The sequence below is a fragment of the Cajanus cajan genome, chromosome 9, assembly GCF_000230855.2.
Source record: "Cajanus cajan strain Asha chromosome 9, NIPB_CcT2T_4, whole genome shotgun sequence".
Classification (NCBI taxonomy): domain Eukaryota; kingdom Viridiplantae; phylum Streptophyta; class Magnoliopsida; order Fabales; family Fabaceae; genus Cajanus; species Cajanus cajan.
Genome location: NC_138525.1, coordinates 9,863,262 through 9,875,766, shown reverse-complemented (window position 1 = coordinate 9,875,766; position 12,505 = coordinate 9,863,262). Strand labels below are relative to the sequence as shown.

Below are 12,505 nucleotides of genomic sequence, written 5' to 3'. Positions count from 1 at the left end.
TACAGTTTTGGTATCAGAGCTGGTCGAGTCTCTTTAGGATTTGTGGGAAATGGTCTTGTTATGTTTCTGTTGTGAGGAAATGGATTTTAAAAAAAAAATTTCTTATGTGTTTTGGTGTAAACTCATGGGTTCCTTGATCTTTCATCTTGATTAGGATGGTTGGTAGGGGAAACAATTCTAATCCTTCTTCAGGCGTGGATGCGCAACAGATTGCTCAAGCTATGGAGCAAATTGCTGTTGCTATTGGACAACAGAATACTTTGTTGGCTCAGATGGAGACCAACCGGGCTGCAGCTGAAGCAGCTAAGGCTGAGGTACCTAATGAGTATAGGGGCTTGTCAGAGTTCAGAAAAGGGAATCCTCCTCAATTTACAGGTGTTGATGGACCTGAAGTTGCTGACCAGTGGATTGAGGAGATGGAGAAAATCTTCATGGTGATACAGTGTCCAGAGGAGAGGAAGCTAAATTATGCTGTTTATATGCTAGTGGGTGAGGCTAGCTTCTGGTGGAAGGGTGCTCAAGCTATGATGGAGGCTAGAGGTGAAGCGGTAAATTGGGATAACTTTAAAAAAGTGTTTCTGGAGAAATATTTTCCAGATAGTGCTAGGTATGCTAAGGAAGCTGAATTTTTGAGACTGCAGCAAGGAAATATGTCAGTACAAGAGTATGTGGTCAAGTTTGAACACTTGGCTAGATATTATTATCAAGCTATCACTGAAGCCTGGAGGTGTAGGAAGTTTAGTGAGGGTCTAAGATTTGAGCTAAGAAAGACTATTGTTCCTATGGGAATTATGGAGTTTCCAGTTTTAGTTGAAAAGGCAAAAACAGTGGAAAGATTTGAAGGAGGAAATAAAATGGCAAAGGGTCCAGAGGGATCATCTGGATTTGGTAGGGGGAAACCTCCTCAAAAGAGACCATTTCAGTTTCAGAAGGGGAATGCTAATAAGAAACCAAAGGGGAATGCTATTACTGGAGCTGTACAGAGTATTAGATGTTATAGATGTGGAGGCCCACATATGATAAGGGATTGTCCTACAAAGAATTATGCTTGTTTTAAATGTGGCAAGGTGGGTCACATGGCTAAAGATTGCAATGTCAAAAATATTCCAGCTAGAGAGAACCAGAAAGTGGATCGGCCTACTGCAGCAGGTCGTGTCTTTGCTTTAACAGGTGCTGAAGCTGAAACGACATCTGAACTGGTAAAAGGAAAGGGCAAAGCTGATGGTAATGATATTTCTATTTTATTTGATTCTGGTGCTTCACATTCTTTTATTTCTTATGAATGCGTGGCAAGGTTAAATTTAGTAGTGAGTTCCGTGTGTGTGGATCTAGTTGTTTCTACCCCAGCTTCAGGGTCTATTTTGACTTCTGAAGTTTGTTTGAGATGTCCAGTGGAGGTAGAAGGGCGTAATTATAAAGTGAATTTGTTTTGTTTACCTCTATCCGATTTGGATGTGATTTTAGGGATGGATTGGCTTTCTGCCAATAGGATTTTGATAGATTGTTCAGAGAAGAAATTAATCTTTCCTACTGATGAACAGGAGAGATTTATTTCTAATAGACAGGTGGATGGGTTGTTGAAAAATGGAGCTCTTGGGTTTATGATCTTATCTTTTATTAGTATAGAGAATGAAAAGTTGTTGAATAGTATTGATGTTGTTAGAGAATTTCCAGAGGTTTTTCCGGATGATGTTCCGGGATTACCACCAAAGCGAGAGTTAGAGTTTAGTATTGATCTTATACCAGGGGCGGGACCAGTGTCCATTTCTCCTTATAGAATGGCACCAGCGGAGTTGTTTGAATTGAAAAAGCAGGTTGAGGAGCTTTTGGAGAAGCAGATGATCAGACCAAGTGTCTCTCCGTGGGGAGCACCAGTGTTATTGGTAAAGAAGAAGGATGGTGGTGTGAGGTTATGTGTGGATTACAGGCAGTTAAATAAATTGACAATCAAGAATAAGTATCCTTTGCCAAGGATAGATGATTTGATGGACCAATTGAGGGGAGCTTCTGTTTTCTCCAAGATTGATTTGAGATCTGGGTATCACCAGAATCGGGTAAAGGAAGAGGACATACCAAAGACTGCTTTCAGGACTCGATATGGCCATTATGAGTATGTTGTCATGCCTTTTGGAGTGACGAATGCTCCAGCTATTTTCATGGATTATATGAACAGGATTTTCAGACCCTTTCTGGATAAGTTTGTTGTGGTGTTCATTGATGACATTTTGATTTATTCTAGATCTATGGAAGAACATAGAGAACATCTGAGGATAGTTTTGCAGGTATTGAAGGAGAAACAATTATTTGCAAAGTTGTCAAAATGTGAGTTTTGGTTATCTGAAGTTAAGTTCTTGGGTCATGTGATTTCTGCACAAGGAATTGCAGTTGATCCTACTAAGGTGGAAGCGATTTTGAGGTGGGAGCGTCCAAAATCAGTTACTGAAATTAGAGGTTTTGTGGGATTGGCTGGCTATTATAGAAGATTTATAGAAGGATTTTCTAAAATAGTTATGCCTTTGACACAGCTGACTAGGAAGGATCATCCTTTTATATGGACGGAGGAGTGTGAAAGGAGTTTTCAAGAGTTAAAGGAAAAGTTGACTTCGTCTCCAGTGTTGATTCTGCCAGATCCTAATAAATCTTTTGAGGTTTATTGTGATGCATCTCATCAAGGTTTAGGATGTGTTCTTATGCAAGATAGACAGGTTGTGGCCTATGCATCTAGGCAGTTAAAGACTCATGAACGAAATTATCCTACACATGATCTAGAGTTGGCTGCGGTGGTTTTTGCTTTGAAAATTTGGAGACATTATCTCTATGGAGCAAAGTTTGATGTGTTCAGTGATCATAAGAGTTTGAAATATTTGTTTGATCAGAAAGAGTTAAATATGAGGCAAAGGAGGTGGATTGAGTTTTTGAAAGATTATGATTTTCAGTTAATGTACCATCCAGGTAAAGCAAATGTGGTGGCAGATGCTTTGAGTAGAAAATCTCTTCATATGTCTTACATGATGATTAAAGAGATGGAGTTGGTAGAGAAATTCAGGGATATGAATTTTAATGTTGTGGTTGCCTCAGATTTTATTAGTTGTGGTATGACTACCATTACTAGTGATTTCTTGGAGATGGTGAAACAAAAAACAAGTTCAGGATGCTGGTTTGAATAAGGTTAGAGAGTTGTTGGGTTCTGAGAAAGCTGAAGGATTTGAACAAGATATGGATGGAGTTTTGAGATACAAGGGCAGAATTTGTATTCCACAAGATGAGGAGTTGAAGAAATTAATACTTGAGGAAGGTCATAAGAGCAAGTTGAGTGTACATCCAGGTATGACAAAAATGTATCAAGATTTGAAGAAAATGTTTTGGTGGAATGGTATGAAGAGGGAGATAACCGAGTATGTCGCATCTTGCATTGTATGTCAGAAAGCTAAGGTAGAACATCAAAAACCAGGAGGTTTGTTACAGATGATGGAAGTGCCAGAATGGAAATGGGATAGTATAACCATGGATTTTGTTGTTGGATTACCAAGGTCTGCTAAGAATTGTAATTCTATTTGGGTGATCGTGGATAGATTAACTAAGTGTGCTCATTTCCTTCCAATGAATATAAAGTGGTCCTTGGAAAAGTTAACTCAGTTGTATATTAAGGAGATTGTTAGATTACATGGTGTGCCCTCCAGTATCATCTCTGATAGGGATCCTCGTTTTACATCCCGATTTTGGCAAAGTTTGCATCAAGCGTTAGGGACTAAGTTGAGACTCAGTTCTGCTTATCACCCACAGACTGATGGGCAGTCTGAGAGGACTATCCAATCTTTGGAGGACTTGTTGAGGGCTTGTATTTTAGATCATCTAGGGAGTTGGGAAGAAATGTTGCCTTTGGTCGAGTTCACTTATAATAACAGTTTTCATGCAAGTATAGGAATGGCACCATTTGAGGCTCTGTATGGGAGGAAGTGTCGAACACCTTTATGTTGGTTCAAAGAGGGAGAATCAATGATGGTAGGGCCAGAGATCATCTTACAGACTACTGAAAAGGTGAAACAAATTCAGGAAAGAATGAGAGCTGCTCAGAGTAGGCAAAAGTCTTATGCAGACAAAAGGAGGAAACCTTTGGAGTTTTCAGAAGGAGAACATGTGTTTTTGAAAGTAACTCCTACCACAGGTGTGGGAAGAGCTATCAAAGCTAAGAAGTTGAATCCTAAGTTTATTGGACCGTATCAAATTCTCAAGAGGATTGGACCAGTGGCATATCAGATTGCATTACCTCCATTTCTATCTAATTTGCATGATGTGTTCCATGTTTCACAGTTGAGAAAGTATATTCACGATCCGAGTCATGTCTTGGAATCAGAGGCAGTGCAAGTTAAGGAGAATTTAACTTTTGAGAAACAGCCAGTTTCAGTGGCAGATAGGAAAGTTAAGCAATTGCGGGGTAAATCTATCAATTTGGTAAAGGTTATTTGGGATGAGGTTACTAATGAAGCCACTTGGGAGTTGGAAGATAGAATGAAGGATCAATACCCATATCTCTTTATGAGTAAGTGAATTTTCGGGGACGAAAATTTTTGTTGTTGGGGAGAGTTGTAACACCATGGAAAATACTAAGTTATTTAGTATATATGTATGTATGTATATGTTATTTATGTGGATTTGGAATGTACTTACTTCTATGCATGTTATATGTTAATGTGATTTTGATTAGTTATTTAAGCATGATAGTGATTTTATAGTATGAGATGAGAGGTTGATGTTTTGATAGTTTGTATAGGCATGTGTGTGCATGAATTTGGTGAATGATGCATTGTACACCATTATACTGAACCAGTATTAAGAGGGAAGAAGACTGATCACCTTCCTCCTCATCTTGGTTAAGTGAAGTATTATGGCATGCAACTCATTATTCCAAGCATCTATATCTGAAAGTGATATTTGTTTGTGTGTTGACACATGTTGCATTTCATATGGTGGTGAGTTGTGAGTATTGCATGGAAAGGAATAAGATGGGTAGGAGATCGAAGGATAGGAACATAAGATAAATCTGGTCTTTCTGAGTGAATTTGAGGTTGTTTCAGAGCTTAGGGAGTTGAAATACTTCAAGGAATAGGATATTTGAGGTGAATAGGTGCTAAGGGTGAAATTTGGAAATTTTGAAAAATGGCTATATATATAGGGACTTAGGACCGGAGGATTTCATTTGTCAGACAGAGACAGTTTTTAGAGAGAGAAAGTAGAGAGAGAAAGGCTCTGGTCCGGAGGGAAGCTGAGGACATATTTGGGAAGCTTATCAAGCCAGGATCAATCTTCACAACTGGAGTTTCAGGAGATTTGGCCTCTAAAGCCTTGAAAATTGAGATTGAAGTTTGAGTTGAGATTTGGGGGTTTTGTCCAGATCTTGCATTTCTGAAGTTTTTGAGGTAAGGGTAGTACTTATAAGACTTAATCTAGTATGTATAGAGTTGAAATATCACATTGATTTCACGTTTTATGCAAGTTTGAGACTGGATTGGGATGGAAATGATTTGGTTAGATTTCTTCATGATTTCTTATGATTTTCATGGATTGATAGTTAATACTCGTCTTTATCGCTTAATATGTTGTGTTTGGATGGTGTTTATACTCTATAATGGTTTGGAATTGTATAAATTTCTTTTGGAATGGATCTTGGGGGTGAAAATTGAGGATTTTCGTAACAGGGGAGGGTTTCTGGAACCAAACCGCTGAGCGGATTTAAAAGCGCCGAGCGCTTTGGGTGCCGAGAGCTAGAGGAGAGTTTCTGGAGGAAAAGCGCTGAGCGCTTTTGAGGCGCTGAGCGCTTTTGTGTTTTCAGAACTGGACTTTGTAGTCTAAATAAAAGTTGTAGCCTTGGATCTTAGCTTTCCAATGGCGTTGGAATCACTCAAAAAGGAGGTCTAGAACTCAAGATATGTTTATTTTTAGTGAAAAAGGGTCAAGCTGTCAGCTTTACTTATAGCTGTTGCGGTTTTTATCATTTTTCACAAAGTAAATGATGGAATTAGGATTTGATATCTTCATAAAAGTTTTAGAAAATCTTCTTATCTTTCATATGAGTTAAGTTTGAGTATGATAGGAGAAGTATAACTCATAATATGATATGTTATATGAAGATTGTCATTTCACAAAAAGGGTAAATTGGTTAAATTGATAGTTATTTTGAGTGTTTATTTATTTACTTTGCTATATTGAGTATTTTGACATGATTTTGGAAAAGATTTCATATAATCTTGGAATATGCTATGTGCATGTGGTGTGGAAAGCTAATAGAACTCAGAGGAGTAAGGTTATGGTATGGAAGATCTATTGGTGAGATCAGGATATAATCTTTGAAAAACTATAAAATTTGTGAGTCCCATGATGAGGGTTCCAATAAGAAACTTTTTCAAAGATTATATGATAAACCACTTCAGATGTTAGGTGGATTCTGAAGTACTCCTCTAAGTATTCTATTTGCTACCGGTATGGGGGCAAGGCCGAGTCATACCGATGGATGAAGTGGCCATGATCACCAGGGTTACGTGACGACGTAATTCCAGCTGTATATTTCCATGAGAGGTCAGGTGTGATTCCTGGGTTGCTGATATGTTTCAGCGTGCGTGTCAACACTTGGTGGATGGTGTTGAGGCCAACATTGTGAGGATATGTTGGTGTGAGATCATGGAATAATTATACAGTGGTGTGACTTTGTTTCTGGATGTGGAAATATGTATACAAATGGTGTGGATTGTATGCATTGGATTTTAGATTTGATTTATATTTGGCATGGAAATAATTATTTATAAGGTTTATTTCCTTGGTGCGGATATATATATATATTATGGATAAATATCTGTTTAATGATATTTCATTTTATCGTACTATGGTTGGTTTATATGTGCTAACCCTTGCATGTTTCCATGTGGTTTGGACTGTGATGATCTCACTATGTGGGGGAGCAGATCAGGTGTGAGGCTTGGGACAGCAAGAAGTCTACTGTTAGCTGCTTTGAGAAGTAGCTAGGTTTAGAGCTTGACCAGCACCTAGGGTGTCTTATATGATGTTATTATGGGATTACTGTATAATTTTACTAAGACTGACTCTGATATAATTATGTTTGATATTATGAAGACAAATTTTACACTCTAGCGTAGCTGGCTTTTGCTCTATTTTCTATATTATATATCATTTTATTTTAGTTGGTTTTGATGTGACGGCCTAGGGTGGGTCGTTACAACTTCCACGAGGGAGAAGAGCATTCGGTCTCCCAGCCCCAAACTACGACTAGGGCACCGACTCCACGACCTGCCCCGCATCGGTCTCATGTTCCGACGAACAAGTCGGTCCATGAAGTCAGCAAAGCCCCATCTCATGTCACAGGGGGTCAAGCAACCTTCCGCCGTCATCCCTTTGTGGATGGTATCATGGAGACACCACTCCCTCAGGGGTGGAAGCCTCTCCACCTCGATCGCTATGATGGCACAACGGACCCCGATGAGCACATCGACCTGTATACGACACAGGTGAACCTCTACACCAACAATGATGCTATTTTATGTAGGGTTTTTCCGACCTTGCTCAAGGGGGCCGCACTCAACTGGTACACCCAGCTTCCCATTGAGTCGATCGACAACTTCAGTACTCTGGTCAGGCAGTTCACAGTGCAGTACGCAACGAGCCGACCTCACCACATCACCTCTACAACCCTGGCCGGTCTCAGAAAGAGCGACGACGAGCCACTCCGGGCATTCAAGGAGCGATTTGCCACAATCTCGGTCAAGATTAGAAATCTGAATCCTGAAGTCGCCCTACATGCCATGCTCATGGCACTCAAGCCCGGGCCATTCGTCGATAGCCTATGCCGCGAGGCTCCTCGCGACATGGACGACATCCGCGCTCGTGCTGCGGGCTACATTCAGATGGAGGAACACTCTGCATTCCGTGACCAAGTTCGTGGAAAGGGTCCAATGAAGCCGGAACAAGGTCACAAGGACAAGGTCAAAGTCAACAACGACAGCCAGTTCAAGAAATCGGCTAGAACAAACAGAGGGGGGAGGTATGACTTATATACTCCCCTGAACACGCCCAGGGTGCATATCTTGGAGGAGGCCAGTAACAACAATCTGCTCACTCTGCCACCGCCAGGTCACACCCCCAACAGCGTCGACAAGTCCAAACACTGTCGGTACCATAGAAATCACGGTCACACCACTGAAGAGTGTCGCTCACTTCGGGACCGTATCAAAGAACTCATCCAAGCAGGCCATCTCGGCCAATATGTCCAGCGACAACAGGGACACCGAGGAGGTCATGGTGGACGCGGACGAGGCAGAGCCCGCGGTTCAGGAGCTCGCACGGACCAACCCTCTGGTTCTCAGCAGAACGCTGGTGGAGCAGTGCAAGCCGAGGTAAGCCACGAAACAGGATCAGCTCCCCTACAGGGATTTATCAACACAATCGCAGGTGGTTTTGCAGGGGGAGGTGCCACCAGCTCGACCCGGAAAAGACACTGCGTAATATCAACACTGTTCATTCCGCTACCTCGGCTTCACACCAAAGTTCACCGCCAATCACCTTCACCGACAACGACTATGCCGACACAAGACATTGATAGACCAGGGAAGCTCGGTTGATGTCCTGTATTGGCCGACCTTCCTCAGGTTAGACATCCCCCACTCCCTCATCCAACCTCACACAGAACCCCTAGTCGGTTTTGCAGGAGAACGAGTTCACACTCGGGGATACGTGGACCTGCTGACCACCTTCGGAATATCTCCGGACACAAGGAGAATCATGGTCCGGTACCTCCTTGTGGAGGCCAACACCTCCTACAACATCATTATTGGGAGACCTACGTTAAATCAACTTGGAGCAGTAGTGTCCACTCCACATCTCACTATGAAGTTCCCGGGGAGTGACGGTAAAATCATCTCCGTCAAAGCAAATCAGAAAACAGCTCGGCAGTGCTACGCCGAGAGTCAGAAGATCTCTTCAACCGGCGAACCAGGCAAGAAGGACTCTCCCACTGTGGCTCACATCACCCACGGGGAGATCACCGATCTTGACCCGAGATCCAACTCTCATGATGAGAGACCAAGCCCCATTGACGAGCTTGACGACCTCCAGATCGGAAAACTTCCTGGGCAGTGCACAAAGATCAGCAGACAGTTGAACCCGAACTTGCGGCAACATCTCGAAGCTGAGATCATTCAGAATGCCGACCTCTTTGCTTGGTCCAGCGCTGACATGCCAGGCATCGATGCCAATTTCATATGTCATAGGTTAGCAATTCACAAGGAGGCAAAGCCAGTCGCCCAGAGGAAGAGGAAAGTCAGCGACGAAAGGCGGGAGGCCATCGTCTCCAAGACACAGAAACTGCTGAACGTTGGCTTCATCCGTGAGGTCAGATACACCACATGGCTGGTGAATGTGGTCCTGGTGAAGAAGAACTCGGGGAAGTGGCACATGTGCGTCGACTACACCGACTTGAACAAAGCATGCCCCAAGGACTCATACCCCTTGCCGAGCATTGACAGGTTGGTCGACGGAGCATCGGGGCACGCCCTCCTCAATTTCCTTGATGCCTACTCCGGGTACAACCAGATAATGATGTACCCAACTGACGAAGTACACACGTCCTTCATCACCGACCACACCAACTATTGCTACTGGGTGATGCCTTTTGGTCTCAAAAACGCAGGGGCGACCTACCAGCGATTGATGGATAAGGTTTTCCACCACCAGATCGGGCAGAACATGGAGGTCTACGTCGACGACATGGTGGTCAAGACCACCGCGGCAACAGATCATGCTTCCGACCTCGCCGTGATATTTGCCCAGGTCAGGAAGCACAACATGCGCCTCAACCCGGAGAAATGTGTCTTCGGTGTCCAGGGAGGTAAGTTCCTCGGTTTCATGATTACCAGCAGAGGAATCGAGGCCAACCCCGAGAAGTGCAAAGCCATCATTCAGATGCAAAGTCCACAAACGGTGAAAGAGGTCCAACGCCTGGCCGGACGGTTAGTCTCACTGTCCCGCTTCATTCCTAAACTCGTGGAGAAGGCGGGACCAATCTTCACTCTGCTAAAGAAGCCAAAGGACTTCCGGTGGACAGATCAGTGCGAAGAAGCTTTCCAAAGCTTCAAAACCTTCCTCACAACTCTACCAATCCTACAGAGGTCGGATCACAACACCGACCTCCTCCTTTACTTGGCCGTAGTAGAAAACGCCATCAGCGCAGTTATCGTACAAGAACACCAAAAGGTACAGACACCTATCTATTTCATCAGCCGAGTCCTCCAAGACGCAGAGAGGAGGTACCAGGTGATCGAGAAGCTGGCACTGGCGCTTGTCACCACAACTCGGCGGCTCCGACCCTACTTCCAGAGCCACCAAGTGGTAGTCAAAACCGACTATCCCATCAAGCAAATTCTGCGAAAGCCTGAGCTCGTCGGACGCATGATCGCCTGGTCGGTAGAGCTATCCGAGTTCGGCATCCAGTACGAAAGTCGCGGGCCCCTGAAGGCCCAATGCCTGGCCGACTTCGTTGCCGAGCTCACGCCGACTACTGCCGAGGAACCCCAGGTATGGACCTTGCATGTTGACGGATCCTCCAACTCTAAAGGGGGTGGTGCGGGCATCATTCTAGAAGGGCCAAACCAAGTCACCTTGGAGCAATCCCTCAAGTTTAGCTTCAAGGTGACCAACAACCAGGCGGAGTATGAGGCACTTCTCGTAGGACTGAGGCTAGCCCGCGACCTCGAAGCCCGAAGAGTGAGTTGCAACAGCGACTCGAAACTCATGGTTGAACAACTCAGTGGAAAATATCAAGCAAAAGACACTCTTCTGCTCCAACCCACCAGATCTCGTCCTTTGACGAGTTCACTATACAGCATGTGCCTCGAGAACAAAACACCCAAGCTGACCTCCTATCAAAACTCGCCAGCACCAAAAGGCCTGGACAGCACTGAACCATCATCCAGGAAACACTGCACTCACCCAGCTTAAACGACAAAGTCGTCAATGTCAGTGACAATGAAGACTTGGGATGGATGACAGGTATCTGGAACTACTTGAAAGACGGGACCCTACCCGAGGGTAAGGACGAAGCTCGGAAGATGAGGATGAGATCGGCTAAGTTCGTCATCATCGGGGACGAATTATTCAAACGTGGCGTTTCCACTCCACTACTCAAATGCTTGACGGCATCTCAGGCAGCCTACGTCATCAAGGAAATTCATCACGGGATATGCGACATGCATTCTGGAGCACGCTTAATGGCGACCAGACTACTCCGAGCTGGGTACTACTGGCCCACTCTGAAGTCGAATTGCCAAAGCCACATCCAAAAATGCAAAGAATGCCAGCAGTTCGGCAACGCACACCGGCAACCGCCCGAAGCTCTCCACCGCATGATGTCGGCATGGCCTTTCTCCCAATGGGGAATGGACATCCTCGGGCCATTCCCCCCTACGAAAGGCCAACTGAAATTCCTCTTAGTGGCGATCGACTACTTCACCAAGTGGATCGAAGCATGTCCACTAGCCAAAATCACCACTAAGAACGTGCGGAAATTCACCTGGAAGAATATCATCTGCAGGTTCGGAATCCCTCACGCCCTCATTACCGACAACGGCCGACAGTTCATCGCACAGGAATTCGAGGACTTCCTCCGCGAGCTCGGTATCAAACATCTTCCGACCTCAGTGGAACATCCCCAAACCAATGGCCAAGCCGAAGCAGCCAACAAAGTCATCCTTCGGGAACTCAAGAAGCGGCTGGGGGACGCCAAAGGATAGTGGCCCGACGAACTTTCCAGCATCCTCTGGGCGTATCATTGCACTCTCTAGTCAACCACACAAGAAACACCTTACAGGCTAACTTATGGAACCGACGCAATGATCCCAGTGGAAGTCGGAGAGACATCCCACCGACGTCAAATTTTCAATAGCGAGCAGAACACTCAAGAGTTGGCGGCCGACCTCGACTTGGTTGACGAGCTTAGAGATGAATCTCAAATCCACGAAGAAGCATGCAAGCTCCGAGCTTCCCGAAGGTACAACACACGAGTGCGACCTCGCTCTTTCCGTGTGGGTGACTTGGTGTGGCGATTGCTAGGTGAAGCACGAAAAGACACGTCAGATGGGAAGCTTGCACCCACTTGGGGTGGCCCATTCCGAGTCATAGAAGACTTGGAAAACGGAGCGTATAGACTGGAAGAACTCAGCGGAAAACCTATACCGCGAACTTGGATTGCTACGCATCTCAAGTTCTATTTCAGTTAAACTTTGTACGAATGAGCTGTGCACTCTTTTCCCACCTCAGTCTTTTGTCCCAAAAAACAGAAAAATGGGTTTTGGCTGAGAGGGTTTTTAACGAGGCACATATTTTCATTAATAAAGTAACTCATTCTCTCTTATCCACATTCTCTTATCTTCGTCATTTTACCACAAAATGCTCCATGCCTAACGCGCTTATCCAAGGTCGAGTTCGAACCTTGATAAAATACTCT

General features: G+C 44.3%; 1 protein-coding gene across 1 annotated transcript; it reads left to right on the top strand.

The window, feature by feature from the left end:
- Positions 1-11,891: 11,891 nt before the first annotated feature.
- On the top strand, positions 11,892-12,278 carry LOC145951928 (uncharacterized). The gene has a single exon (XM_083064119.1). It carries the CDS (start codon positions 11,892-11,894, stop codon positions 12,276-12,278), a length of 387 nt encoding a protein of 128 aa, XP_082920245.1.
- Positions 12,279-12,505: the final 227 nt, after the last annotated feature.

Excerpts from the sequence above, each read along its gene's own strand:
- LOC145951928 (XM_083064119.1), top strand. The coding sequence starts at position 11,892 with ATGATCCCAGTGGAAGTCGGAGAGACATCCCACCGACGTCAAATTTTC.